The sequence below is a fragment of the Sinohyriopsis cumingii genome, chromosome 11 (assembly GCF_028554795.1).
Source record: "Sinohyriopsis cumingii isolate HCF-2022 chromosome 11, ASM2855479v2, whole genome shotgun sequence".
NCBI classification, from domain to species: domain Eukaryota; kingdom Metazoa; phylum Mollusca; class Bivalvia; order Unionida; family Unionidae; genus Sinohyriopsis; species Sinohyriopsis cumingii.
The window spans coordinates 5,295,909-5,322,269 of record NC_142971.1 but is presented as its reverse complement, the minus strand read 5'-3'; the positions used below and the strand labels follow the sequence as shown (position 1 = coordinate 5,322,269).

General features: G+C 41.3%; 1 protein-coding gene across 1 annotated transcript in view; it reads left to right on the top strand.

The window, feature by feature from the left end:
- The window catches only part of LOC149787555 (tRNA methyltransferase 10 homolog C-like), a 55,904-nt gene that overhangs the window by 14,155 nt on the left and 15,388 nt on the right, over positions 1 to 26,361 (top strand). Inside the window, exon 2 of the mRNA XM_089973701.1 lies at positions 16,048 to 16,367. Coding sequence (XP_089829827.1) covers positions 16,053 to 16,367 — 315 coding nt within the window. The 5' untranslated portion in view covers positions 16,048 to 16,052. The remainder of the gene's footprint in view (positions 1 to 16,047; positions 16,368 to 26,361) is intronic.

Below are 26,361 nucleotides of genomic sequence, written 5' to 3'. Positions count from 1 at the left end.
ACTTTAGACCACATCGAGAAAAACGAAGGCAGGCGATCGTTTGCCAAAGTGATGTTAAATTGCTTGTGGGGTAAAATGGCACAACGACCGTGTTTACCCAAGACGGAATATTTGACAGAACCTTCCCGCTACTTCCAGATGATTCACGACAAAACCAAATTCATGAAACACGTGGACGTCGTTCGCGAGGATTTGATCTTAGTCAATTACGAAGAAGATCTGGACTTTGTACAAGACGACCCCTTTGGAAATGTCATCATTGCGGCTTACGTGACAGCCCATGCTCGCTTAAAATTGTACGAAGCTTTAGAACTGTTAGAAGAACGCGTCCTGTACTTTGACACGGACAGTTGCATTTACATCCATCACCCGATTCAACATCACCCTGACATCGAAGGAGACCGTTTAGGAGCCTGGACAGACGAGCATCCCGACGACAAGATTCTAAGTTTCGTCAGTGGCGGTCCCAAAAATTACGGCTACGAATACCGGGACAAACAAGGAGAAGTGCACACGACGTGCAAAGTGAAAGGACTGACTCTGAATCATCGTACCAGTCGAGTGGTCAACTTTGGGGTATTGAAAGAAGCCTTGCAATCGGAAGAGGATGGAAACTTTAAAGTGACCACCTATCAACCGAACAAGATTGTACGTTTACCCACTCACCACATCGTCAGTCGACCCTTGGAAAAAGTCTATCAAATCGTGTACCAGAAGCGAGTGCGACTTCCCAATCACTTTACGTTACCGTACGGTCACGTCGGTATTGGTCTGTATATAAAAAGGAACCCTAGACAAGATCGATAGTTCATTGTGACTACCAAGACCGAGCAAACAAGATGAATACTTTGAAAGAGACATCGTTCCAGTTTGGGGATTGTAAAAAAGTTGTATCTTCCTCTAGTGTGACTAATATTGGATGGATAAGACCCAGGCATTGCGACGGAAAATGTCCGGAAGGAAACTGCGATTGTCCATGTGGTTACCATTGTAATTGCGTAACGGAGTTTGCAGACGAGTGCGATTGTGAGCCTTGCGATGGGACCGATGCTGTACCTTGTGACCTTAGCGATGCCGTAAAGCATCATGGGAACTTTGTTCTCACTGCCCCTGTCATGGAAAGTGATGCTGTGCGTGTCAAACCTGTGGGATGCGAAAGCGATGCTGCTCGTCCTCTTGGACATTTTACTGGGTTTCGTTTTAAAGGGGAATGTCGACCTTCACGTTTACCTCCCTACGGATGTCATCCAGCCCTGAGCAAACTCCTGCCCATTTCACTCAACCCTCATCGAAACGAACCTGTGAAAAACGAATATTCGTTTCCTGTGCGTTTGTCGGAATACTGCGACTTTGAAAATCGTCTTCAATCGTTCAAAGGAAAATGGCCTAAGTATCTGGGAGGACCGACCCCTGAAGAATTAGCCAGAGCCGGATTTTTCTACTTGGGCGAAGGAGATAAAGTCAAGTGCTTCAGTTGCAGTGTGTCACTTCACCACTGGGAACCGCAAGATTCGGCCTACGTAGAACATGCTCGATGGTCACCGAATTGTCATTACTTACCTTTAGTGGGACCGAGACATTGAAGTAACTTCTTACCATAATAATCTGTTCATGGATACTTTACAAGAGAACATTCGTGCTTTGCCTGTGGAGTTGAGAGAACGCATTTACCGAGAGCTGGTCAAAATACAAGTGAAACGTAAAGAACAATTGCATCCGATACGTCACCGGTGTTTGAACCACTGGTACCTGAAGGCTATACAAGGACTGATTCAATTGAAAGTGTTCCATCGGACAGACATTGATCAACGATCCTCTAGTTTTCAAAAGGATTGGTTTGTTATGGACGATTCTACCTACATCATTGTAAACGTACTGCATCGAATTCCAGAGGAAGAGTTAACGAATTACCAACATCTTGAACGCAATGTCAACTTAGTGAAAGAGGAAACTTCTGAACGAATTGTAATGTGTAGATTAGTGACTCAACGATTTAAATTTGACACTGAAGTGAAACCATGTTTGTGCAAAGAGTACATTTCTTGTGTCAGACCAAAGAGGATTTAGTATGACCTATTCATGGATACTTTGCTAGAGAACATTCGTGCTTTGCCTGTGGAGTTGAGAGAACGCATTTACCGAGAGCTGGTGAAAATACAAGTCAAACGTAAAGAACAATTGCATCCGTTACGTCACCAGATCTTTAACCACTGGTACCTGAATGGTATAAGAGAACTGATTCGTCAGAAATTGTTTCAGTGGTCAGACCTTGTTCAACACTTTGAGTTAGTGAATGATCGAAATGTTCATTATTTTGGTTACTTCGAGATTCACCTACAGCAATACATTGAGGAAGACAAGTTAAAGGATTATCAACATATTTTACGTGGAATCTACTTAGAGGAAGAGGAAACTTCTAAACGAACTCTGAAGTTTCGGTTACAGTATGCAAGATTTAGATTCCCTACTGGAGAACGAAGATCTCTGGCTAGAAAGTACGTGTATTGTTTCCGAAACAAAGAGACTATAAAAACAGGCTGCCATGCCACGACTTATGTCACATGTCATCCAACAGATTCCGTGGAAGGAACTCAATGACCATATTCAAACCGTGGATCATTACCATCGATTATTGCAAGAACTGTATCCATTCAATTTGGGACGACAAGTGGTGTGTGTCTTAGTGACTTGTTTTTTGGGATTTCGTTTACCAGCCGATTCTTTGTGGACTCTTTACGATCAGTACTTACCACCTCCATGGCCTTAAATGGTCACGAAAAACTCCTTTTGCTCAAAGCCTTGCGTTTTCATCTGGATACTTCTCGACCTCAACAGGAAAAAAAGATTCGTCAACTTTTAGCTACCCAAGACGTGTATGACGATGTGTGTGTAGCTTGTGACTTACATCCCCATTGGACAGATGTCCGTGCCTGGAAAGAATGGGATTTTGAGGCTTGGACCCAAGAAGTGGCCCAGTATGCACGAGAGTTGTTCAAGGAAAAAAGTTACTTTTCAACCCGTGTTAGTGACGGTGCCAGAAGAACCCGTCACCCAAGACAGGACTGTCGTGGACAGACCTGAAAGACCTTTTCGGGAGGACACTTGTGTGACTTTACCCCCTGTTGAACTAGTTAGAACATTACCCAAAACATGTGATTGTTGTACAGACACTTGTGTTTATTCCACGTTCATCGTTATCATGTGCCTCTTATTCTTGTACTTAAGCCTTTGGCTTTTATGTATTTTTGTCTTTCGTATTCATGTTTGATAAAAAACATTCAATAAACGTGTTCTGAAAAAGTATATAAACTCTTGTCTTGTTTGTTTTCGTGTCACAAGTGACATTTCTGACACCATGGCTACCTCTACTGTCTCTGCTCCCTCTTCCTCTACTGTCAAAGTCATCGACGAACACTTAGATCGTGCCAGTTGGGAGGCTTTGTATCTTCGCCATCCCTTTAACATGCTCATTGCTGGACCTAGCGGTTCAGGCAAAACCGAATTCGTCAAACGTTTGATCGAGCATAAACATCATTTGATCGATCGGCCCCCTCAACGGATCGTGTGGTGTTACAAAGAGTGGCAATCGGCGTACAGCCTCTTGCGAGAAAGTCAAGGCGATTCCATCGTGTTTGTGGAAGGCATTCCTAAAGAAGACGACGGCATCGTCTCTGACTCCCGTCTAACCCATTTGGTCATTTTCGACGACATGTTAGGAGAAGACGAAGAAGAAATTAAATTGTGGTTCACGCGCAAAGGGCATCACCGTAATGCCAGTGTCGTTTACATCACCCAAAATTTGTTTCAACAAAGTAAAGCCCATCGTACCATCAGTCTCAATGCGCATTACGTGGTCTTGTTTAAAAGCCCTCGAGATAAATCGCAAGTGCAAGTCTTAGCCAAACAGTTAGGAACGCCTTGGCTGACTCAGGCGTACGACGATGCCACTCAAACGCCACACGCCTATTTACTCGTCGATTTGAAACCTACGACTCCTGAGGATTTGCGATTTCGTACCCACTTGTTTCACCACTGGTGCCAAGACGGAGGGCCTGTCCTGTACACGTCTCCGTCCTCGACTTCATTTCACTCCCCATCAAAAAATCTATAAAAACCTCAGACCCTTTTTCGTCTGTCTCACTCTCAGTGCGAACATGACGTCCCTTCAGTCGCATCTTCCCGTCAAATTGATTCGTGCCTTGTATGGCATCAGTCGAGAAAAAGATCCACAAACACGAGCTCGTGTCTTAGAAGCTAGTCTCAAAGAAGTCTTACGATGGTTCACGGTGACGGCACGTCAATTACTCCAAGGAATCATTCAGATTCCTCATCAAACCCAACGCTTTTTCGATCGAAACAAAGTCGCTTTGGTCCAACTGGCCGATCCCCGCATCGACACTCAAACCAAAAAACAAATCATTTTGAAACCTGGAGGGAGCGGTACTCTAGGAGGGGTCATCATTCGCTCACTCTTAAGATGGGATCCTAATGCCCCCAAAGTTATCCCCAAGACAAAAGTCCAACGAAGCCCCAAGAAGAAAAAGAAAAAGACCAGGTCCCCAAGAAGAATAACTTCTCCAGTGGCGGGACCCTCCTCTTACCAGACACCACCCCGAAAAAAGAAAAGAAGCCCCCAGAAAAAGAAACAGAGAAAAAGTCCCCAGAAAAAGAAAAGTCCACAGAAGAAAACTAGTCGCAAGAGAGGCACTTCGGCCAGGACGCAACCTTACACTCGCAAACCACGACCTGCCACAGCAGTGACTGCGTCTCCGGCATCCTCACGTTCATCCACTTCTCCGTTGATGACACCCAGAACTGAAGAGTACTTGGAGACGTTGATCACACCAAGAACATCTCCGTTGATGACCCCCAAAAGAACTTCCCCAGTGGCAGGACCCTCCAATTTAGTGGCAGTGGCTGCTGCTCACAAAGTACCTTCTCCCAAAATCAAAGTCCAAGAAAGATCGGGCATGTTACAAAGTTTACTGGATTTGTCCAAGCAAGAACTGGCTCGATTTAGTCCGTTGCGTACCCCTGCACGACGTGTCATGCCTGTCCTCAAACTGATAAAACGTAAAGACAATCAGTGGCGACGCGTTCCAGTATAAAAAGAGCCTGTGACCAAGTCGGGGTATCAGTGAACTTGTAAAAGATGTCACCTCCAAGAAGCCACAAAAGAAAGAGACAAAGGCAGACGCGTCATCCGACAAAGCGCTTAGCCAAGCATCGACATTACCCTAAGGAAAGACACAGTCGTTCCAAGAAAAAGAGGCGTCAACAAAGGGGAGGATTCCTTGGCGATTTTGGGAAAAACATTGTCACCTTTATGACAAAGCGATAGTCCCAAAAAAGATAAAAGGGTGCGCGTTAAGTCATCGACGTTAGTGTCTGTTCGGTGAATGTCCCGGAACCCACAAGCAAAAATGTCACCCTCCAGAAAACCCCAAGGAAAGAAAAGGAAAGGACTGCCACCACGTTTAGCTAAACATGGGGACCTGTTATCTGTCCTGTCCAAAGCTTCTCCACCCCTACGAAAAAAACTCATTCAAACGGCCTCCAAAGAGGTCATCGATACCGTCTGCGAATGTTGTTTGAACGTTTTGAAAGGCACGATCCCTTTGTCCAAACACCAGAAACAATGCTTAGGCAAACATCGTCACGTTCTTCGCCAAATGGTTCAAAAGAAAATTCCCATTCGTCAAAAAAAGAAGATGTTGGTTCAACGTGGAGGCATTTTGCCTCTCTTGTTAGGCCCCATACTGAAAGGAGTCTTGGGAACCATGTTGGGAGGACTGATGGGAGCAAGATAAAAAGGCCTTCGAAAGTCCCAAGATCTCAGAATCGACCCCTGACAACCCCATGGAAGGACGAAAACTAGCTTTAGTGCCTTACAAACGATGGATGGAATACCATCGGTGGCAAGAACAACGCACCCCGCATTTACCTCCCAATCCCAATTTGAGCGAGATGTCCCAGTTACAACACGAATTGCAGTCCTTGATGGATCGCCAAGATTTGTCCGAAACAGAAAAATCGCAAAAGTACGGTCAACTCTTGCAACGACTGCAACTCTTTCACCAGAAAGCTTTAGACGAAACAGCTCTACCCACTTTGAAAGATTTTAAGACCTTGATGAAAAGTCCAGCACCATCATCATCATTACCACCACTACCATCCCCAAGGGTCACCAGAGATGCTACCCCACAAAGACCTGAGGAAGAAGAGATGCGCGAAGTGTTTCAAACACCGTCAGCAGCTCCCATTTCGAGTAAGATTGCAGCATCCTTATTGACCCCGTCCCCCACACCCCAACGAGAAGAAATGAAAGCTTGGGTTAAAAAGATGATGTCCACGCCTCCTTCGACAGAAGTGAAAAAGAAAGAAGGGAAACCAGAAGCGAAAAAAGAAAAGAAGACCAAAGCCATTCCATTGCCACCACCACCACCACCACTACCTTCTACTTCTACTCCCGTAGCCCATCGGACACGTAAATCTGTTTCCAAACCACCCTTTCGTCCCACCCAAAGTAGCATCACCGAAGAGTGGGTGACTTATTAACACACCAACACAAAATAAAAAAATGGAAAAAGTCTTAGCCAGCATTTACTACGATCCCTCGCATCCTGCAGGTTACGCAGGAGTTCAAAAATTGTATCGTGCTGCCAAAACGCGACTGAAAAGTCTCCGTTTACCTCAAGTGCAACGATGGTTACAAGAACAAGCTACCTACACTTTACACAAACCCATTCGACGCAAGTTTGCCAGAAGTCGCACCCGAGTGGAAGGCATCGATCATCAATGGCAAGCCGATTTAGCCAATGTCTCTCATTTGGCCAGCTACAATCGTGGCTACAAATATTTGTTTTGTGTCATCGACGTCTTTTCCAAATTTGCCTGGGTCGTGCCTTTGACTTCCAAATCGAGCAGCGAGTTAGTGCGAGCCCTGCAACGGGTGTTGAAACAAAGCGGTCGTCGCCCTCTTCGATGGCAAACGGACAAAGGCACCGAATTTCTGAACCAAGCTTTCCAAAAAGAATTAAAGAAACGTGACATTCATTTTTTTACCACCGAGAATCCCGAAACCAAAGCCAGCATCGTGGAACGTTTTCAACGCACTTTGAAAGAACGCATGTGGAAATATTTTACGCATCACCACACTCTGAAGTACATCGACATCTTACCGCACCTGGTGCAAGCGTACAACCAATCTTACCATCGAAGCATCGGACGTGCCCCGCAAGACGTGACTCCCGACAACGAAGTGCTGGTGTTCGAGCGCCTGTTCGGTACGTCCCCGACGAGGGCTGTCCCCAAGAAAAGTGGAGAGTTGACCGTAGGAGATTGGGTGCGCATTGGCAAAACCAAACGCACTTTTGACAAAGGTTACTTACTTAACTGGACGACCGAACTGTTTCGCGTCACTGGACGAGTGCATGGCCGTCATCCTGCCGTCTATAAATTGGAAGACATGAACGGAGAAGTACTCAAAGGAACGTTTTATTTGCCCGAGTTACAACGTGTCACCAAAAAAGAAGACGACGTGTACGACATCGAAAGCATTCTCGAACGCAGAACCCGTAAAGTGGGCAAACGACGTGTCAAAGAAGTCAAAGTACGTTGGAAAGGATATCCACCCAGTTTCGATTCTTGGATCGACGCTTCGCAAGTCATCGACTATAAAAAGAAGAAGTGACCATCATGCCCTTTCACTCAGCAGACGCAGCTACGTCGACCACTCCTTCTTCCCCTAGTTCTTCTGTGCAAGATTTACAAAAACAACCTTTGTGGGTGTGGTGTGGAGAACGTGTGCCTAAAACGCAAATCGTCTTTTTCTGCCAAATCTTCGTGGTGTATTGTGTCATCGGGGCAGCCATTGCCAATTTGAGTTTGCAACAAGGAGACAAACAATTGTGGACCATTTTATTGAGCAGTTGCATCGGTTACCTGCTTCCCAATCCCTCCCTGAAATTCTCCTCGAACGGGAACGTTGTGTCCAGTGCCAGTGCCAGTCACCACTCCAACAACAACCACAACCAGAACCCCATTTTGGGCGGAGACACGCCTCTGACATCCACTAATATTCCCTCGGACAGCCACAGAACTCTGGAATTATGAGTCACGAAAACCAATTTTACTTAACCTTACCCAGTGACAGTTCCATGGAGGTGTTTCCCAACAACACGTTGTGCTGTTACACGGCCAAATTACCTCAAGCCATCCAGTTAGATCACGAAGCCCATTGGGAAGTGGCTTTAGTGGAAATGATTCACCCTACACAAATCCAAAACATCACCGAAAAGCAAAACTATTTTGAGGTGGAAATCCTGAACGAACAATTACAAAACTACATGAATGACATCGGGTTTTCAGGGGACGCAAAACCAGCCAGCAAACCACCCTTCATTATCTACACCGTGAAAATTCCGGCAGAGTTTTATTTTAGTGGCCAACATTTGGTGGACACTATTGCGGACAGGTTCGAGTTGGCCTTTGGCAAAGCCCTGAACAGAGTCAAAAAAAGTGTCACCCTGGAGTACCATAAAGTGGCTCGTCGCTTACTGATGAAATTTCAGGATACTCAACTGTTGTCCTTCAGGTTCAATGGTAGTTTGTTTGAAATTTTGGGTGGACATCCAACAATGGTCGCAAACAATTGGGGCCCCAAGATCAACAATAATATGGATTTTTACAGAGCTTTTGGAAAACCGGTAGAACTGAACCAAGGACTGAATTTGATGTTTGTGTACTCCGATGTGGTGGAATACAACGTAGTGGGACACACCTCTGTGCCATTACTGCGTGTCATTCCTTTCAAAGTGGATAGTACCACGACCAGTGACCAGGAAGGTGGAAACACTTACCACGTCCACCGCGAATTTGTCCATCCTCATTATTTACCCGTCAGCAAGTCGTATTTGGACACGGTCAACATTGCTATAAAAGGAGATTTGGGACAAAATATTCCATTCACCAAAGGAAAAGTCACGGTGAAACTCCATTTTCGAAAACGGTTTTCTCACGATTCGTAAGTAAGTCATGTATCCAGTGTACCAAGGGGTGGCTCGACAGCGAGGACACGGCTTAGGAGACATGTTAAAATCGGCCTTTCGTTCGGTGGCCCCCGTCTTGAAACCGATGGTGACACGCGGATTGCACGCCTTGAAAGATGCGGCACTAACGCAAGGCAAAGAATTTCTCCAAAATGTCATCATCGACAAACAAAACCCTAAAGAAGCCTTCATGAGGGCAGGCAAAAATGTCTTGCTGCAAACGGGCAAAGACATTCTGGGCCGACGAGACACACCTATAAATGCTCTGCACGCTACCGAGTCAGGCATTCAGCAAGGACAAGGCAGAAAGAGACGACGAAGAAAACACCCTTTCACTAGACTTCAAGCTAGAAAGGCCAAGAAAAGAAGAACCGTTCGAGACTTAGACGTTTTCGATTATTGAGAAAGAGAAAAAAATGATGCACCGAGAATCTTGCGCTTGTTCCAAGACGGAACTGGATCTGTTTGCCATGCCCCCCACCATGATGACGATGCAAGAATCCCAGTGGGTAGAATTTCACCCCGTCTCCTCATTGACAACCACAGCTCCCATCGAGTTTGAAATCAAAGGACAGCCCGAAGATTACATCGATCTGAATAGCAGTTACTTGTACCTGAAAGTCAAAGTTCTAGATAAGGATGGAAATGCTATAGACACTGAGCCAGTAGCTCCCGTCAACAATTTCATGCATTCCTTGTTCAGCTCAGTGGACTTGTACTTGAACAACAAACTGGTCAGCAGCAGCATGGATACTTACCCTTACCGTGCCTACCTGGAAAATCTCTTGACGTACGGAATAGACGCCAAGAACACTCATCTCAATGCCTGTGTGCTATGGGAAGCTGACGATGCAGACGAGTTTGAAAATTTCGAAATTGATACAAAGGATAAAACTAAATGAAGAAATGATGGATTTATAGAACGAAGAAACAGAATCATAGAAAACAAAAGTTTAGAACTGATGGATCGTTTGCATTTGGACATGTGGTTGCAAGAGAAGTATTTGCTGAACGGGGTGGATGTCCGCCTGAGACTGAATCGTAGCAGTACCGCTTTCCATTTGATAGGTGATGACGCTTGCAAAACTGTCATCGAGGTAGCCAGGCTCTACGTACGACGCGTGGAAGTGTTACCTAAAGTGGGTAACGACATCAGTCAAACATTGAGCAGAACGACCGCTAAGTATCCCATACGACGCGTGGAAGTGAAAACGTTCACCATTCCCAAGGGACAGCGATCCATGATCCAAGATCATTTGTTCCAAGGACAGCTACCCAAACGTTTGATCGTTGGTATCGTCGAGAATGAAGCCTTCAACGGAGCTTCGGGTAAAAATCCTTTCTACTTTAAACACTTTGGCGTGACCAAGATCGAAGTCAGTCGCGATGGCAAGACCTTGTGTACCCGACCTTTCGAACCTAACTTTAAAGAGAAGAATTACTTGAGATCGTACTTGTCCCTGTACGAAGCCACGGGACAGTTAGGGACCAACACCAGTCACGGCATTACGTGCGACGATTATGACGGAGGGTATGCTTTGTGGGCTTTCGATTTCACTCCAGACCAAGGCAGCGACGAGGGACATTTCCACCCTATAAAATCCGGCCAGATTCGTGTGGAAATTCAGTTTGCAAGCCAATCAGACCCCGCTACTGCTAATCCAACGTTGAACGTCATCCTGTATGCAGAATTCGATAACACCATAGAAATCAACAGTTTGAGAGAAGTCATTCTAGATTACTAGAAACCGTGGAAGACTGTTATCCCTCTTTACCTAGTGGAGAAACTTTGGACATGGAATGTGAGGAGACTGTGGAAGAAGAAGAAGTGATCATAATGAAGTCGAGATGGCCAGAACAAGAAGCCCATTTAGTCTCCTGTTTTGCCAAACACTTGGTCGATAAAATGACGGAATTGATCAAGAAAAATTGCTATGGATGTCAAAACGATCATCCCAGTCAAATTCAACATGATAAATGCCTAATGTTAAGTCAAGAAGAAAAATTGGACGAGTATCTGGACGAAGCTTGGAGTCTCATCTCGAACAAAGACGTGTTGCACCAGTGGTATAAAGACTTGCGTGAACATTCTTGTCCACCATTAACCACTCAAGAGATTCATCGTATCGAAGCTCTCCTGAATCAGAGTGAGGAAACAGAACGAATAACCGTTTATTCGTCAGACATTTTCAAGCAAAAAGTCAGGATCGAATTGACGACTTATTATTACCTGTGAAGAAGAAAAAAACCACACAAATCAATGGATACCTGGGAACTTTATTACCTTTTGAACCACAGTTCGTATACGGCTTCTTGGAATCCTGTCGTCTGTGCTAAAGATGAACTCCCTCATCGCAAACCTAAAGACCATCAAGCTTACGTGATCAACACGGACGACAGTCATCTCCCAGGAACCCACTGGGTAGCCGTCTACTTTCCTCAAGAAGGATGTGTGGAATATTTCGATTCGTACGGATTGCCCCCTTTGGAAGACGATATCATCGACTTTATGAGAAGAAATGCTCAGACCACCCGATTCAATAATGTGAAATTACAAGGCACAGATTCCTTAGTGTGTGGACAATATTGTGTGTATTTTCTGCATCATCGCAGCCTGGGCTATTCCTTAGAACATTTAGTGACTCATTTCGATCCTCGTTCTTCTGCTAGAAACGATGTGAAAGTAGATCGATGGTTTTGTGACCATTATGCTTATCTTTTGTCTCAAGCTAGGAAACGTAGTGTCCATCAATGGCCTAATGATTTCCAACAGTGGAAATCACAATTTCATTCACAACGTTGTCAGCCCTGTTCTAAGTAGATTGTTAATTGAGAAAAAAATGTTCGATGTTATAGTGTTATATTATTGTTAAAAAATGTTAGAGTTGTTGTTTAGTGTTAAGTGATTTTTGAATAAAAAATGTTGTGTTTTGAAAAAATGCCTTTGTCTTTTGTTTAGCTATAAGAATGTTGAATTGATGCTCTTTCATTTCTTACTATCCCTCTCATGAACGTTGCGGCTCGAAAAAACCGTGTGGGGGATGTTTTCCTTCACGTCCGCGCTTTCACTATAATAACCGGGGTTGTTTCCAGTCTAACCATCCATTGTCGACTCATCCTCCTAAGAAGATGTGCTCCAAACTAGCTAAGCTCAACGAAGCCTACGTGAATTTGCATAGGGTCAGACACAGTCTGATACCGAAGCCAGAAGAAATAGAGAATGTGAGAATGTTAAAAATCACTGAAGACCTAATAGAAGAGCTCTTCAGAGAAGAAGTGAACAGGGAAAAAGAAGAATGGACAGAGAAGTACAGACTTCAAAAACAGCAGCAACAGCAACAACAAGAACAGCAGCAGCAGCAGCAGCAGCAGCAGCAACCTGAACCTGACAGAGGCTTTGTCGATTGCCGTATCGACACCAAAGAGTTCTTCTTCTCTTTCCGAAGAAGCAGACCTATTGCCAGAAAGTCTATCCTCAGAGGACATCGCATTCTTAGAAACTAAAAAAGAATGCCATAGCAAAACAAAAAACAGCCCTTTTCAGGGCTACCCCAATACTCTAGAAAAGAAGTAATGATCCATTTGCCAATGTGTGTAGGTAGAGTAGTGTGAAAATAAACACTAACTCTTTCTTAAAAATTTTGAGGGTATGTGTTGGTGTGTTTGTGTTTGTAAGTGATAAAGTAGGTTGGTGTGGATAGTAGATTAAAATGATGTTTGTTTTTTTTTTTTTTGGGCTGCTTGAGGTGTATATTTGGGGTTAGATTGGATTGCTTTGAGTATGTGGATAGTCTATTGAAGTGATGGGTAGCATAAAAAAGTGAGCGAGTGTTTCTTTTAGGTCCGCGCGTTGTTGTTGTTTTTTTGGTCATGATCTAGGTAAGATGAATTTTATGTTTTTAGGGGGATGTTTTCCTTCACGTACGCGCTTTCAGTATAAATTGAAACTCGTTCGGCAGTCCAGCTACCCTTGTTGATTGATCAACACAGCCAGAAGAATGACTAGCAGAATAGTGAAACTGTTAGAACTCCAGATGCACCTGGAATATGCCAGGCGGATAGTAAACGAACTATCAGCGGAGGCTATCGTAGAAGAAGCAAGAATAAAGAAGGAAGAAGAGGAGAGAAGACAGAGGGAAGAGGAGGAAAAGAAAAGAGAAGAGATGATGTCGTTTAATATTCCTGAAACAGAGTATTGGGGTGCTGAAGCGAATCATCCTCCCTCTGCGCTCCCCAGAAGAAAGGTGAAAGAAGACTGGGGAAGAAGATGCGTGTGCGGCGCCAGGCCAGGAAGGTGCAACCATTAGATAGGTGCATCTGGAGTTTTAAAAAAAACAGCCCTTTTCAGGGCTACCCAATAGTCTAGAAAAGAAATAACTATTAATTTGCCAATGTGAGTAGGTAGAGTAGTGTGAAAATAAACACTAACTCTTTATTAATAGTGGAAGTGTATGTGTTTGTGTGTTTGTAAGAGCTCAGGTATGTTAGTGTGAATAGTAGATTATGGGTTTTTTAGCAAATGTGGAGAGTATAGTTAGGGTTATATTATATGAAATGAGAAAGTAGGGGGATGTTTTCCTTCACGTCCACGCGATGTTTGGTCATCATCTAGGTAAGATCCATTTTATGTTTTTAGGGGGATGTTTTCCTTCACGTTCGCGCTTTTCGTATAAGAACCCACAGTATTAGTTGTTCAAACCATTCTGCAAAGAATACAAAGAAGATGGCGTCAAACCAAATGGACAAATTACAAACCTTGCAAGACGTTTTAGACAACTTAGGAATAATGGAACAGATGCTATTAAGACTGGTTGAAGACCATTATTCCTATAGTCCCCATCGTGTGAAGATGGAAATTAATAACTTAAGGAAAGCAAAGGACAAAATTAGTGGTGTCATGAAAGAGATCAAGGAGGAGAAGGAGGATGAAGAGGAAAGAATAAGAATACGCAATTGGAACGAAAAAATTGAAAAAGAAGAAGAAAATGAAAAGAAGAAGAAAGAAGAGGAGGAAGAGAAGAAAGAAGAGGAGAAGAAAAAAAAGAAAGAGAAGAAGAGTGTAGGAGATAAAATAAGAACTTGGTGGAGGAAAAGAAGAAATTAGAAGAAGAAAACCCAAAGGCCCTTTTCAGGGCCAGCCATATTTCTCGAAAAGAGATAGTCTTTGAATTGCCTACCCCTTTTTTATTTTTTTTAAAAAAAAATCCCATGTTCCATTTCCCTTGACGCTATACAGTCCCACCCTGTTTAAATTCCTTTGACGCTATACAGTCCCCTATTCCCATGTTCAAATCCCCTTGACGCTCAACAGTCCCACGATTTTTCTCCATGTTAATTTCCCTTGACGCTATATGTTCCCACGATTTTTCTCCATGTTAAATTTCCCTTGACGCTATATGTTCCCAAGGGGGTCTGTAATGCTAATTCCCATTGACGCTATAAGATCCCCCTTAACTACTGTCACATAATGCGCTGGCAGATCTGCATCTGTACAGTGTGTTAGGAGTAATCATTAGGACAAACAACACAGACCCTAATCTGCAGGTGCAGTATGCTACTGCAGATCAGGATCTTTGTTGTTTGCAGTTTGACTCAACTTATAAGCGAGTATTTATGGTACTGGTACTTTCTTCTACTAGGCTGTTCATAGATGATACACAAACTGCTTAGTAGAAGAAATATTAACTGCAGTTTTCTCGCAGAACCTAAAAAAATCACTAAATTCACTTTAATATTCTTAAGCATGAAATTAGTATCCATTTTTTGACTCGTAAAATAGTGAAATGGAATTAATGTTCTCAATGAACTGGTCTCATTTGTCAGCAGTTGTGTCATAATCTAATGGTAACAGTGGGAGCTAGGAGATTAGACACCAATATTTGGGGACTTTTTAAACTGATGTAGTTTCTCATTCAGTGAAATATTCATCAATTGATGCTAAAAATGTACTTCAGGTAACAAAAAATGTACATGTAGTTTAAAATAGATATCCTGTTAATCAGTGCCAGCAGACTAGTATTATAGGTTGCACAGTACATCCTATTTCATGAAGTTGGACTCATATAGGACTGGCAATACCACTTTGGATGTTAAATATCTATTGCTTGGAATTGACTATACATGGATATACATGTAATTTAATGTTGCTCGCTTTTTACTGGACAAAAATAAATCCAAAGCATTAGTACAAAATGCTTGAAAAGTTTGTTAAAAATTCACATTTTGTTGAATAAAGAGAAATTAAGATTTATACAGGAAAATTGAAATTATTTTATGAAAAATGTGTTTGAAGTTTGGAAAGGTTTTCATTTTTACTGGTTTTACAGAGATCACATACTGCACATGCTATTTACCTAATCACCCACATCAAGAATAGCCTTGAACACCGATATAATAATGGTTCCCACATTAAGAATAACCTTGAACACTGATATAATAATGGTTCCCACATTAAGAATAACCTTGAACACTGATATAATAATGGTTCCCACATCAAGAATAACCTTGAACACTGATATAATAATGGTTCCCACATTAAGAATAACCTTGAACACTGATATAATAATGGTTCCCACATTAAGAATAACCTTGAACACTGATATAATAATGGTTCCCACATCAAGAATAACCTTGAACACTGATATAATAATGGTACCCACATCAAGAATAACCTTGAACACCAATATAAAAATATTACATAAAGAATAACCTATACCCTATACCAAGAGATACATATAATGGTATTATCTTATTTTCAGCCAAATAAGTTGTTTGCTGTATTTGTGACTGTCTCTGTCTCACAGTTAAATCTTTACTCCCAACCCCATTTGTTTTAGCAGGAACCAGGAACATGGATTGTTTATGCCTTGATATGCAAAAGAGATACATGTAAGTGTACGTGTTGTATTATTTCTTTCAACCGTGCATTTTTTGTCAGTTTACATAAATTTGGCCACATTTGAAATAATTTTGCACAAATGTTTTTTATTTTTTACAGCAGTCATGTTGACTAGAGCATTACTGCAACGTATGCGAGTTCTCACTCAACACACTTCTGTAGTTGCACAGATTGGAAGGTCTCTTTATAACTTAGAGTTGACGTCTGCCCAACGCCAGTTGATAGGTCAGTGTTTGTATAGTTCTAGTGTTGGTGTCCAATATGTCACTGGATATTGTAAGAATGAAAGGAATAAGGAAGAAAATGAAAAGCATCTGACAGCAACAGAACGACTACAGCAACTTGATGAACAAGGGCAAAAAAGACTGAAGGTTTTGAAGTTGGAGTACGAGGTGATGCAGATGAGAGAGCCTGAAGCTGTATGTACCTCCACTATTTTGACCACTACAACTATTATAACCTTGAAACCATTCGTGTATTTTATTTTCACTTAAAAAACATTTTTTTTTTAAATATAAAAAGTTCACATTTAAGTTTTCAAAGTAACATTCTAATTTACAGAATATGAGGTACTATGAAGGTCTTTTATCTATAAGACTGGACCCATGTTTTTATCTATAAGACTGGACCCATGTTTTTATCTTCTGGCCCATGCAGTAAATATCTATTCTGTGTACAGAATCATTTGTAAGATCAGGAAGCTAATGAACGTTAGTGTGCAATGAGACTAAAAAGATATTTACATTTGTTGTTTATTTAATAAAATATGTATGGTCTTTGTTTTTAAATTACAGGTATTTTTCAGAACATTGGTTTCATGGAGTGTAAAAATTATTTTCACTGTTAAAGTGAATAAATAATAGATACAGTGGTCCTCCTCATGAACAGTCCCCCTGACCAGCGGCCACCCACTCTTTGCAGCTAGAATCCCTTGGCACCGATGAGTTTGTGTTAAAAAAATATTCCTAAGGAAAGGCCACCCCTCTAACGCGACCATTGGCCAATATACGAGTGCACAAATTTAAAATTTACCCTTCACAAATGGCCACATTTTATAATTAATATGCATCCAGAGCCAATATTTAATTACAGTAAGGTCATTAATCTGATTATCTTTCCTGTTGTCTGTTTCCGGATGTCAGGTTTTTGTTACTGAAAGAAGTGTTGGCTAAAGTACACGTACTACTAAGGTTATTATTATTTCATTAATGCCGACGTTTGCAGGAAATGGGGTCAGCAATGTTTTGATAGAGCTTTGGCTTCACATAGCAGATTTTTGTTTGTTCTTTTTTAATTGCCAATTATGACTGGACATAATAGTCAAGACCATAATATGGTCAGATAGAAAGATAGAAATGGGGTCAGCACTGTTTTAATAGAGCTTTGGGCGTCACACTGGATTTTTAAAAAAATTGACAATTACGACCAACGTAACTGTCAAAATCATAAAATAGTCTAATAGGCTAAAAATAGATTTTGTGAATTAAAACACACATACAAACACACACACACAGAGAAACAATTAACCTTAAACAAAACAGGGTACCAGACAAAGATCAAAAAATCACATGACAGTATATGTATCACTTCCTTTAGGCCTATAACATGGTTTTACATTTACGAACGTTTCATCTGCAAAATTAAATTGCAATACTGTACAATTAGCAACATAGGAACAATTGATTAAAAAACTTTAACATGTCATCACGTAAACAATGAAATAATACTTTAGAAGGAAAGTAAAAGTAATTTGACTTGACAGTAGGGAGAGTTCATTTGCTTAAAGATTTTTGTTGGCAAGATTCAAATGAACAAGATTGTGAAAGATAAGTAGAATATTCTGTAGCAGTGGGAAAATGGAGTAAATGGAAAGAGAATTATTTTAAATATGAAACAACTTATGTACCAAGATTTAAATAAAGATTTCAAATGGTTTTGTTATGCACGTGCTAACAATATTCAACTCATATTCCACGCCTAAGAATAAGATCTATTAATTTATGTTACCTTGAAATAACTGTTTTTAAGACAAGAAGAACATTTTAATAATTAATGCTACTTTAAATGAAGATATTAACAGCTTCAAGTTATATGTAGCTTTCCTGCTATATACACATACACATCTCACAAATATAATCACCCTCTGGAAAGGCCACATGTTTTATAAGGCCACTTTCCAGGTGCAGAAGGGGTGGCCATATAAGAAGGGAACCACTGTATTTCATTTTCTAGAGGAAACTGTTCTCTTTTTTGCTTTATAGCTAAAAATGAATTACTAGATGCGGGATGGAAATAAATTACCCATTGTCTAGCAGTCATTGACAAGTTAGAAAGTTGGGGAAAAGTGTTGTCCTACATGTCTATAATTTTACATCCATACTGAGGACAGGAGATAATTTAAATCTGAGTGGTTTAAAAGAGGGTTCCATTCTAAATTTCTGGGGCAAGTGGAACACTTGAGAACTTTTCCAGACATGTAAATGTTACAAATGTATGCAATACACACTCCTGTGCAGTCACCACTGAATATCAATCAGTAATAATTAGAAACATTTAAGGGAAAATTGGATCCTCATTTTTGTTATATGTATTAATCGTTATTGTAACTTTTATGTTATTTTACCAATAATCCAAGGTAATGCTAATATGTAATTAGCACATGGATACACCATATTCACTTTGCCCAGTTACTATGAGTTGAACCAAATTAACTTTTTTTCATTCATTTTCTGCAGACATCATAGTGGCACATTTTGTATACGTTAATGGTTGGGATGTGCATTTTAATTCCAGTCTTCATCATTCAGATTGCTTTTATATTTTGTATTTACAAAAATTTTACACTAAATTATCAAGATGAATTATTATTAAAATGATTATGAATGTATTAGAATTCTACATTTCTATCAGCTAATCAGTTCTTCTTCACACATAATTTATACACAATCCATGCAAGCTAATCAGTTATTCTGCACACATAATTTATACACAGTCCATGCAAGCTAATCATTTATTCTACACACATAATTTATACACAATCCATGCAAGCTAATCAGTTATTCTACACATAATTTATACACAATCCATGCAAGCTAAGCATTTATTCTACACACATAATTTATACACAATCCATGCAAGCTAATCAGTTATTCCACACATAATTTATACACAATCCATGCAAGCTAATCATTTATTCTACACACATAATTTATACACAATCCATGCAAGCTAATCAGTTATTCTACACATAATTTATACACAAAATGTGTAAGCTAATAAGTTATTCTACACATAATTTATATACAATCCATGCAAGCTAATCAGTTATTCTACACATAATTTATATACAATCCATGCAAGCTAATCAGTTATTCTACACACATAATTTATATACAATCCATGCAAGCTAATCAGTTATTCTACACACATAATTTATACACAATCCATGCAAGCTAAGCAGTTATTCTACACATAATTTATACACAATCCATGCAAGCTAATGATTTATTCTACACACATAATTTATATACAATCCATGCAAACTAATCAGTTATTTTACACATAATTTATATACAATCCATGCAAGCTAATCAGTTATTCTACACACATAATTTATACACAATCCATGGAAGCTAATCAGTTATTCTACACATAATTTATATACAATCCATGCAAGCTAATCAGTTATTCTACACACATAATTTATATACAATCCATGCAAGCTAATCAGTTATTCTACACATAATTTATACACAATCCATGCAAGCTTTTCCATTATTCTACACACATAGTTTGTACACAAAATGTGTATGTAAGCTAATCATTTATTCTACACATAATTTATACACATTTATTCTTCAGTACCGGTACATTTTTTATACACAGTCCAATTTGATTAGTTAAAATCTCGTAAATTTTGGCTGCTATTTAAAAGAAGCAATTTAAAAATAGGTTCATTTGTTTATGAAAAATGTGCAGATATAGGTGACACTTGATTTATACCATAGATGTGTTCCTGAAGTTATGGCATGAATCAAAAGTAGTACATGTATTTGCAAAGGATACATGTAAATTAAAGAAATTCTTTGGCAAATTATTGCACTGAGTTTTCAGGTAATTATTTTATGTATCATTTGCTTGGTGAGCAAAGAGATATGTACACATCATGTATGTACATGAGCTATGTGAATCACAGCACATCATGTATGTACATGAGCTATGTGAATCACGGCACATCATGTATGTACATGAGCTATGTGAATCACAGCACATCATGTATGTACATGCTATGTGAATCACGGCACATGTATGTACATGAGCTATGTGAATCACAGCACATCATGTATGTACATGAGCTATGTGAATCACAGCACATCATGTATGTACATGAGCTATGTGAATCACAGCACATCATGTATGTACATGAGCTATGTGAATCACAGCACATCATGTATGTACATGCTATGTGAATCACGGCACATGTATGTACATGAGCTATGTGAATCACAGCACATCATGTATGTACATGAGCTATGTGAATCACAGCACATCATGTATGTACATGAGCTATGTGAATCACAGCACATCATGTATGTACATGAGCTATGTGAATCACAGCACATCATGTATGTACATGCTATGTGAATCATGGCACATGTATGTACATGAGCTATGTGAATCACAGCACATCATGTATGTACATGAGCTATGTGAATCACAGCACATCATGTATGTACATGAGCTATGTGAATCACAGCACATCATGTATGTACATGAGCTATGTGAATCACAGCACATCATGTATGTACATGAGCTATGTGAATCACAGCACATCATGTATGTACATGAGCTATGTGAATCACAGCACATGGTGACCGTGATGCATAAAAATGTTTACATTGCTGCAAATTGAAAGTTTTTTATTTGATTAGAAATGTAGTTAAAATGATTTGAATTGGCCTGTACTAGCAATACTGTGAGAGCATGTAATTGAATTGACCTGTACTAGCAATACTGTGTTTTACTTGTTTTATTAGTACCAGTAGGCTACTAATCTAAGATTTGGAATCACATTTTAATAGCAGCAATTACTTATCCTGTTGCTATTGCTTAGCTAATCTATTTTCATGCCGAACATCTACCATCCATATGATGTGAATACATCTTCCCAGAGTGGAGAAAAAGTCAGTTTGACCTTTTGCACACCACTCTGTTGCATTGCACAGAAGGTAGATGTACCTATATGTCATTCTTTTCAAACATCTGAAGCCATTCTGACAGAAATTATGCTTGTGGACAACTAATATACTGGTTTCTCTCTACACTGTTTAAGAATATTGTCCATTCATTTCTAAAACCGGGGGCCCCGAGTGGTCTAAAGCGCTCACCATTCCGGATCACTGCCATCTCACCTCTGTCTGCGTATGTTCGAGTCCAAGGCTCGGCTAGCGTGGGTACGTGGGAAAGCCTGCCAGTAGCTTCTCGTGGGTCGGTGGTTCTTTCCTGGGTTTTCCAGGGTTCTTCCTCCACCAGTTATACTGGCCGCCATATATGGCCTATCTTGTGCTGAAAAATGGCGTTAAACCCTAGAACAACAAGAACAACATTTCTAAAACCATATTGTAGCTTTTTGTTTTCCCCCTTAGAACTTCATTCTTTGCAGGAATTCAGAAGCTACCTCATATTCTAGACACTTATACTTAAAATATTAACTGAATGGTTTGGGTAAGTCCCTATGTTCAAGGAACAAAAACAGGCCCTGCTTAAAGGTTGAGGACATTGCTTCCACCATTTTTATTTTCAACTTGATAAAACAGTTATAGCTTCATACAGTGCTCACGTTCATGTATTTGCATGTTACCTCAGTAAACAAATCATCAGAACTGGAATATCTTGTTTCTTTCAATAAATAAGGAAATACTTCAATGATCATTTCCATCCTTTGTTTATTTGTGTGTAAGTTGAGTTTCACACAACAAGGGACCACACCACTAATAAGAAAAATTAATGATTTTTTTTTAGAGACAAAAGTCTGTGAGGCAGTATGGCCACATAAAAGCCTTGTAGGATGCACACACAGGCTGCATCAAGTGCTCCAGGTGCACTCGGAAAAAAAACGTTGCACCATTTGTGATCTGTGGTCTTCCAGCACGTTTAACCCTTTACCTATATAAACGTCTTTGGACGCCTCTACTCCATTCGCATGGAAGCGCCTTTTGACACCTCTACATTATTCGCATGGAAGCGCCTTTTGACGCCTGCTGTAAACATCAGCCATTTTGAGCTGGTTTTCGTAGCACCACCTTTGGGGAAAATCCCCCTATTAGATACTACATTCATTTCTGCAAATGACAATTACGTCAGATCATGTGGTCGCTATTCATGCACTGGTCGATATCTGCTATTTAAAGTAACTGGGTCGTAATCTCCAATCTCCAAAATGGCGGCTGCAGATTTCATTCAGTACATACGAAGTTTTCACGATTAAAATCACAACTATGAAAGATTCAATAACTTGGGTAAAGGCTCTGATATTTATGTAGGCAGCCATTAGTTTTTATTGATTATCAAATTCAGATGACTTAGTGATGTAGACGCAGATGAAAAACATGTAAATTTCGAGTATGGGAAATGGCAGCTACGGTTGGTCACGCAGCCTCACTGACATGACAGTGAACGAGTTCTCTCTCGATTTTAAAGCACATAACAAATTCTTTCATGCAAAATAATTACACAGCTATAACAATCAGACTTTACTCTTAAATTTTTCCACATATAATAGATGTGTACCAAAAATGTAAAATGGTTAAAACTGCTGTTAAACGTAACATACACTACATTGCTTAACAGTTCACAGGCAGGCCTATGCGTATGCTGTCAACTAGGTAACATGTGTTCTGTTTATAGCATGCTGCACTTTGTCACTATGCTCTATGAGATAAAGGGTTAATCTTGTTGATTCCAGGCATACCTGTCAAAGAAACAAAATGGAAGAACATTCCCTCTTCTTCATCTGATTTTTCTGGTTTCCAGATCTCACATGTTAGGACACACATCTTCAGTGGCTGTAGAAGCCCCTCCAGAAGGAGGGTCTTGACGTTTGAGAGGCCATTCATCTTCCCCCTATAGGGAGATGACAGAAAGTTCTTGCGTCCCTAACAGCATTCATGCTTCAGGTGGTGGGTTGCTCATTCCTGTTGGAGAGGTAGAGCACTACAACCCCAGGTTGTGCCCTTCTGTTAGGGAGGTAGAGCACTGCAATGGCGAGTTGCACCCTCCCATTGGGGAGGTTGAGCACCATAATTGTGGGTTGTATCGAACACCACAATACATATTGTGCCTCTGGCAATGTGTTGGCCCCTTTTGTTAGGGAGACAACACACCACACTCATGATGCACGGAGTGAAGATGAGGTCTTCTCCATCTATCACTCACTGACCTCATGGTAAGGGGCCAGGGCCAGGACCGAGCTTCCCCCTCCACCATTCCACCCTGTGCAGGATTTACAATCCATACACAGGATTGAGGCTAGGGATGGGGACCTATTTGGTGTCTCCCCCCCCCCCCGCCCAATTATACCTATGAACCCTTATGGGATGCAGGGCCTTCCACCTCAGGGACCTTGGTCCATTATGCCCCATGGACTACTGGACCTTGCCATACCAATTAAAATGATACTGCAGCTCGTGTCCCACCATCACCTCACCATGTGGTTTTCTTTTGGAAGGCAACAGGTGTTACATCATTGAGGGTAGTTAGATGATCTCATCTCCCCTCGGCACCTGATCAACCAGGGGCTGCAACACGTAGTACTCCTATGCCCCTCCATCAAGGGACATAGTGATACCCAGCCACTCTCCAACTCAGAGTGCTCTTTCCATCCTCATTGACAAGTTTGATAAAGAAGCTGTGGCATTGACACATTCTCTCAGGCCCACTTCCTCATCTCAGGTGGACGAGGAAGAAGAGGAGGTCTGGTCTTTTGATAAGGCAGTAAACAAGGTTTACCATTTGTTACTCCCTGATTTGTGCCCCAAACCATTCAGCACACAGTCCAAAAAGATCCTTTCCAGTTTGGAAAATATCTCCAGGGTACCACCTCAACCAGACCTCTTACTTCTCCCACATTCATCTGTGCTTGAGGAAATATCATGGAGGTTTTCACAGTGCTAAATTATTGCTGGACAATGTAGAGGGGGGTCTGTTTCTCCCTCTCCGTTGAGACTCCTAATCTCCTTAAGCTACCGGGTACTTCCCCAAAGTGGCCTATTGAGCCTCCTCCTTTGGATGCTGATGTGGCCCAGGTGGGTATTTCTTTGGGATCCTGGCCACTTGTTCCCATCAAAACAGTTGATGCCTTGGAACAGAAAAATCGGTTACATGTAACTATAACCTTTCATGTCAACTTTTTCTCGGCTACTTCGATTAGTATGCTGAGAGAGGCCTCTCTGAATCCAGCCAAATTTCATGTGCTGGAGGCTGTGGCCAAGACATTTTGCCAAGCGTTATTTTGCCATGGCATTGTTGGCAGAATTTCTGCACATCTGCTATGATTCTGCATTGGAATCATTGAAGGTCTTGCTTAACCACATTAAAGACCTTCTAATGGCTGCTCTTCTAGAAGCCGAGACCCTCTTTGGGGGCCTCATTCCTACCCTGGTTTCTCAAGACTTACTTGATCACCCACCAACATTGATTTTTTACCTCTACTCCTGGTCCATCACAATCAACCAGGAAACGAGATCAGGCAAATTGTCCTCAGGGACCATCTGCCAAATTTTCAAGCAGGCACAACCCAATCCAATCCACAAATTCTTGCTAGACCACCTCCTTCCTCATATGTCCTTGGCGCCCTGGTCTCCGCAGTTCCATGAGGAAGTTTTCTAACCCACCTTCCTTTCCTACCAAGACAGGAAGGGGGTGGAGCAATCCTAGCAAATTACTCAATCTCCTGCCATACACACCCTACCCAAAGGTTCAGTAGGTACTCAACTGCGGCTGTTTCTCAGTGGCTTGGTTAAGCATCACAGACGATGGTTGGGTGCTCTCCATTTCAAACAAGGGTTATTGACTCCAGTTTGGGGATAAAAACCACTTTCAAGGACTCCATTTTCTTTCCCCAGTCCAGTCAGGTGGAATTAAGTGAAGAGGTGCACACCCTTTTCGCAGAAAGGCACAGTCGAGAGGGTTATAAATGATCAGTCTCCCGCCTTCTACTCCCGCATCTTCCTGGTCACGAAGGAAAGCAAGAAATTTTTAATTCTTATCAATCTCTCCCCGCTCAATCAATTTCTGTCATAGGAAACCTTCAAGATAGAGACAACTTCCTCAATCCGGAACTTATTCGTCCGTCCAATTGGGCAGTCTCCATCGACCTTCAGGATGCTTATTTACACATCCCCATTTTTCCTCCACACCACATCTTCATTTTTACCTAGACCATCAAGGTTTTCAATTACAGGTTCTGCCATTCAGAATCTCTTCTGCACCCAGAGTCTTCACCTGGGTTATGGGAGTAGTAGAGGCCTACCTTCAAATACAGGGAACTTTGATTCTCCAGTATTTTGACGACTGGCTGATTCTCCATGTTCATGTTCAGTCCCTTCATTAGGATCTGTTCCGCTTTTGGTCCACCATAACAAAATTGGGTCTCCTACCCAACCTTGAGAAGTCGGAACTCGTTCCATCACAGGACTTTGTTTATGTGGGAATGAACTTCCTTACAAACCAAAACTTGGTCCAGGTTCCCTTGGATTGGGCAGATTGAATCCTGGCTCGCCTAGGGATGCTATGAGTGAAACTGTTTTATCTGCTCACCTTTATCTGTCCCTACTCGGAACCTTGAACACCTGCCAAATTAGTTCCATTAGGATGTCTTCACATGTGTCCTCATCAGGTCCTTCTTCTGGCAAGGTGGAAACCTCAAAGAGATTCTCTATCAACCCTGATCCCTCTAGGACTAATATTTCACCACCATTTGCATTGGTGGATGAATCAAGACAGATTCCTGATGGGGGTCCACATGCGTGTCAATCCCAATACCATTCCTATTTGTTCGTGGATATGTCAGATTCAGGCTGTGGAGCCCATTTAGAGCTGGAGGACATAATTCTATATGGTTCCTGTACTCAGGCCAAATTGTCACTAAACATCAACAACCTGGAAATGAAAGCAGTATTTCTAGCATTGCAAGGGTTCATTGACCTAATAAGGGGCTGATGTGTTATGTTCTCCTCAGACAATGTGTCTGACATAGCCTACCTACGACATCAAGGAGGCACACATGCCCCGTCTCTTTGCATGGAGGTCTGGAACCTTTTCCTCTGGGCAGCCTCAGAGAATGTCACAATCTAAGTTCACCATATTCCAGGTAAGATGTATGTGTTAGTGGACATCCTGTTCAGAACAGACAGA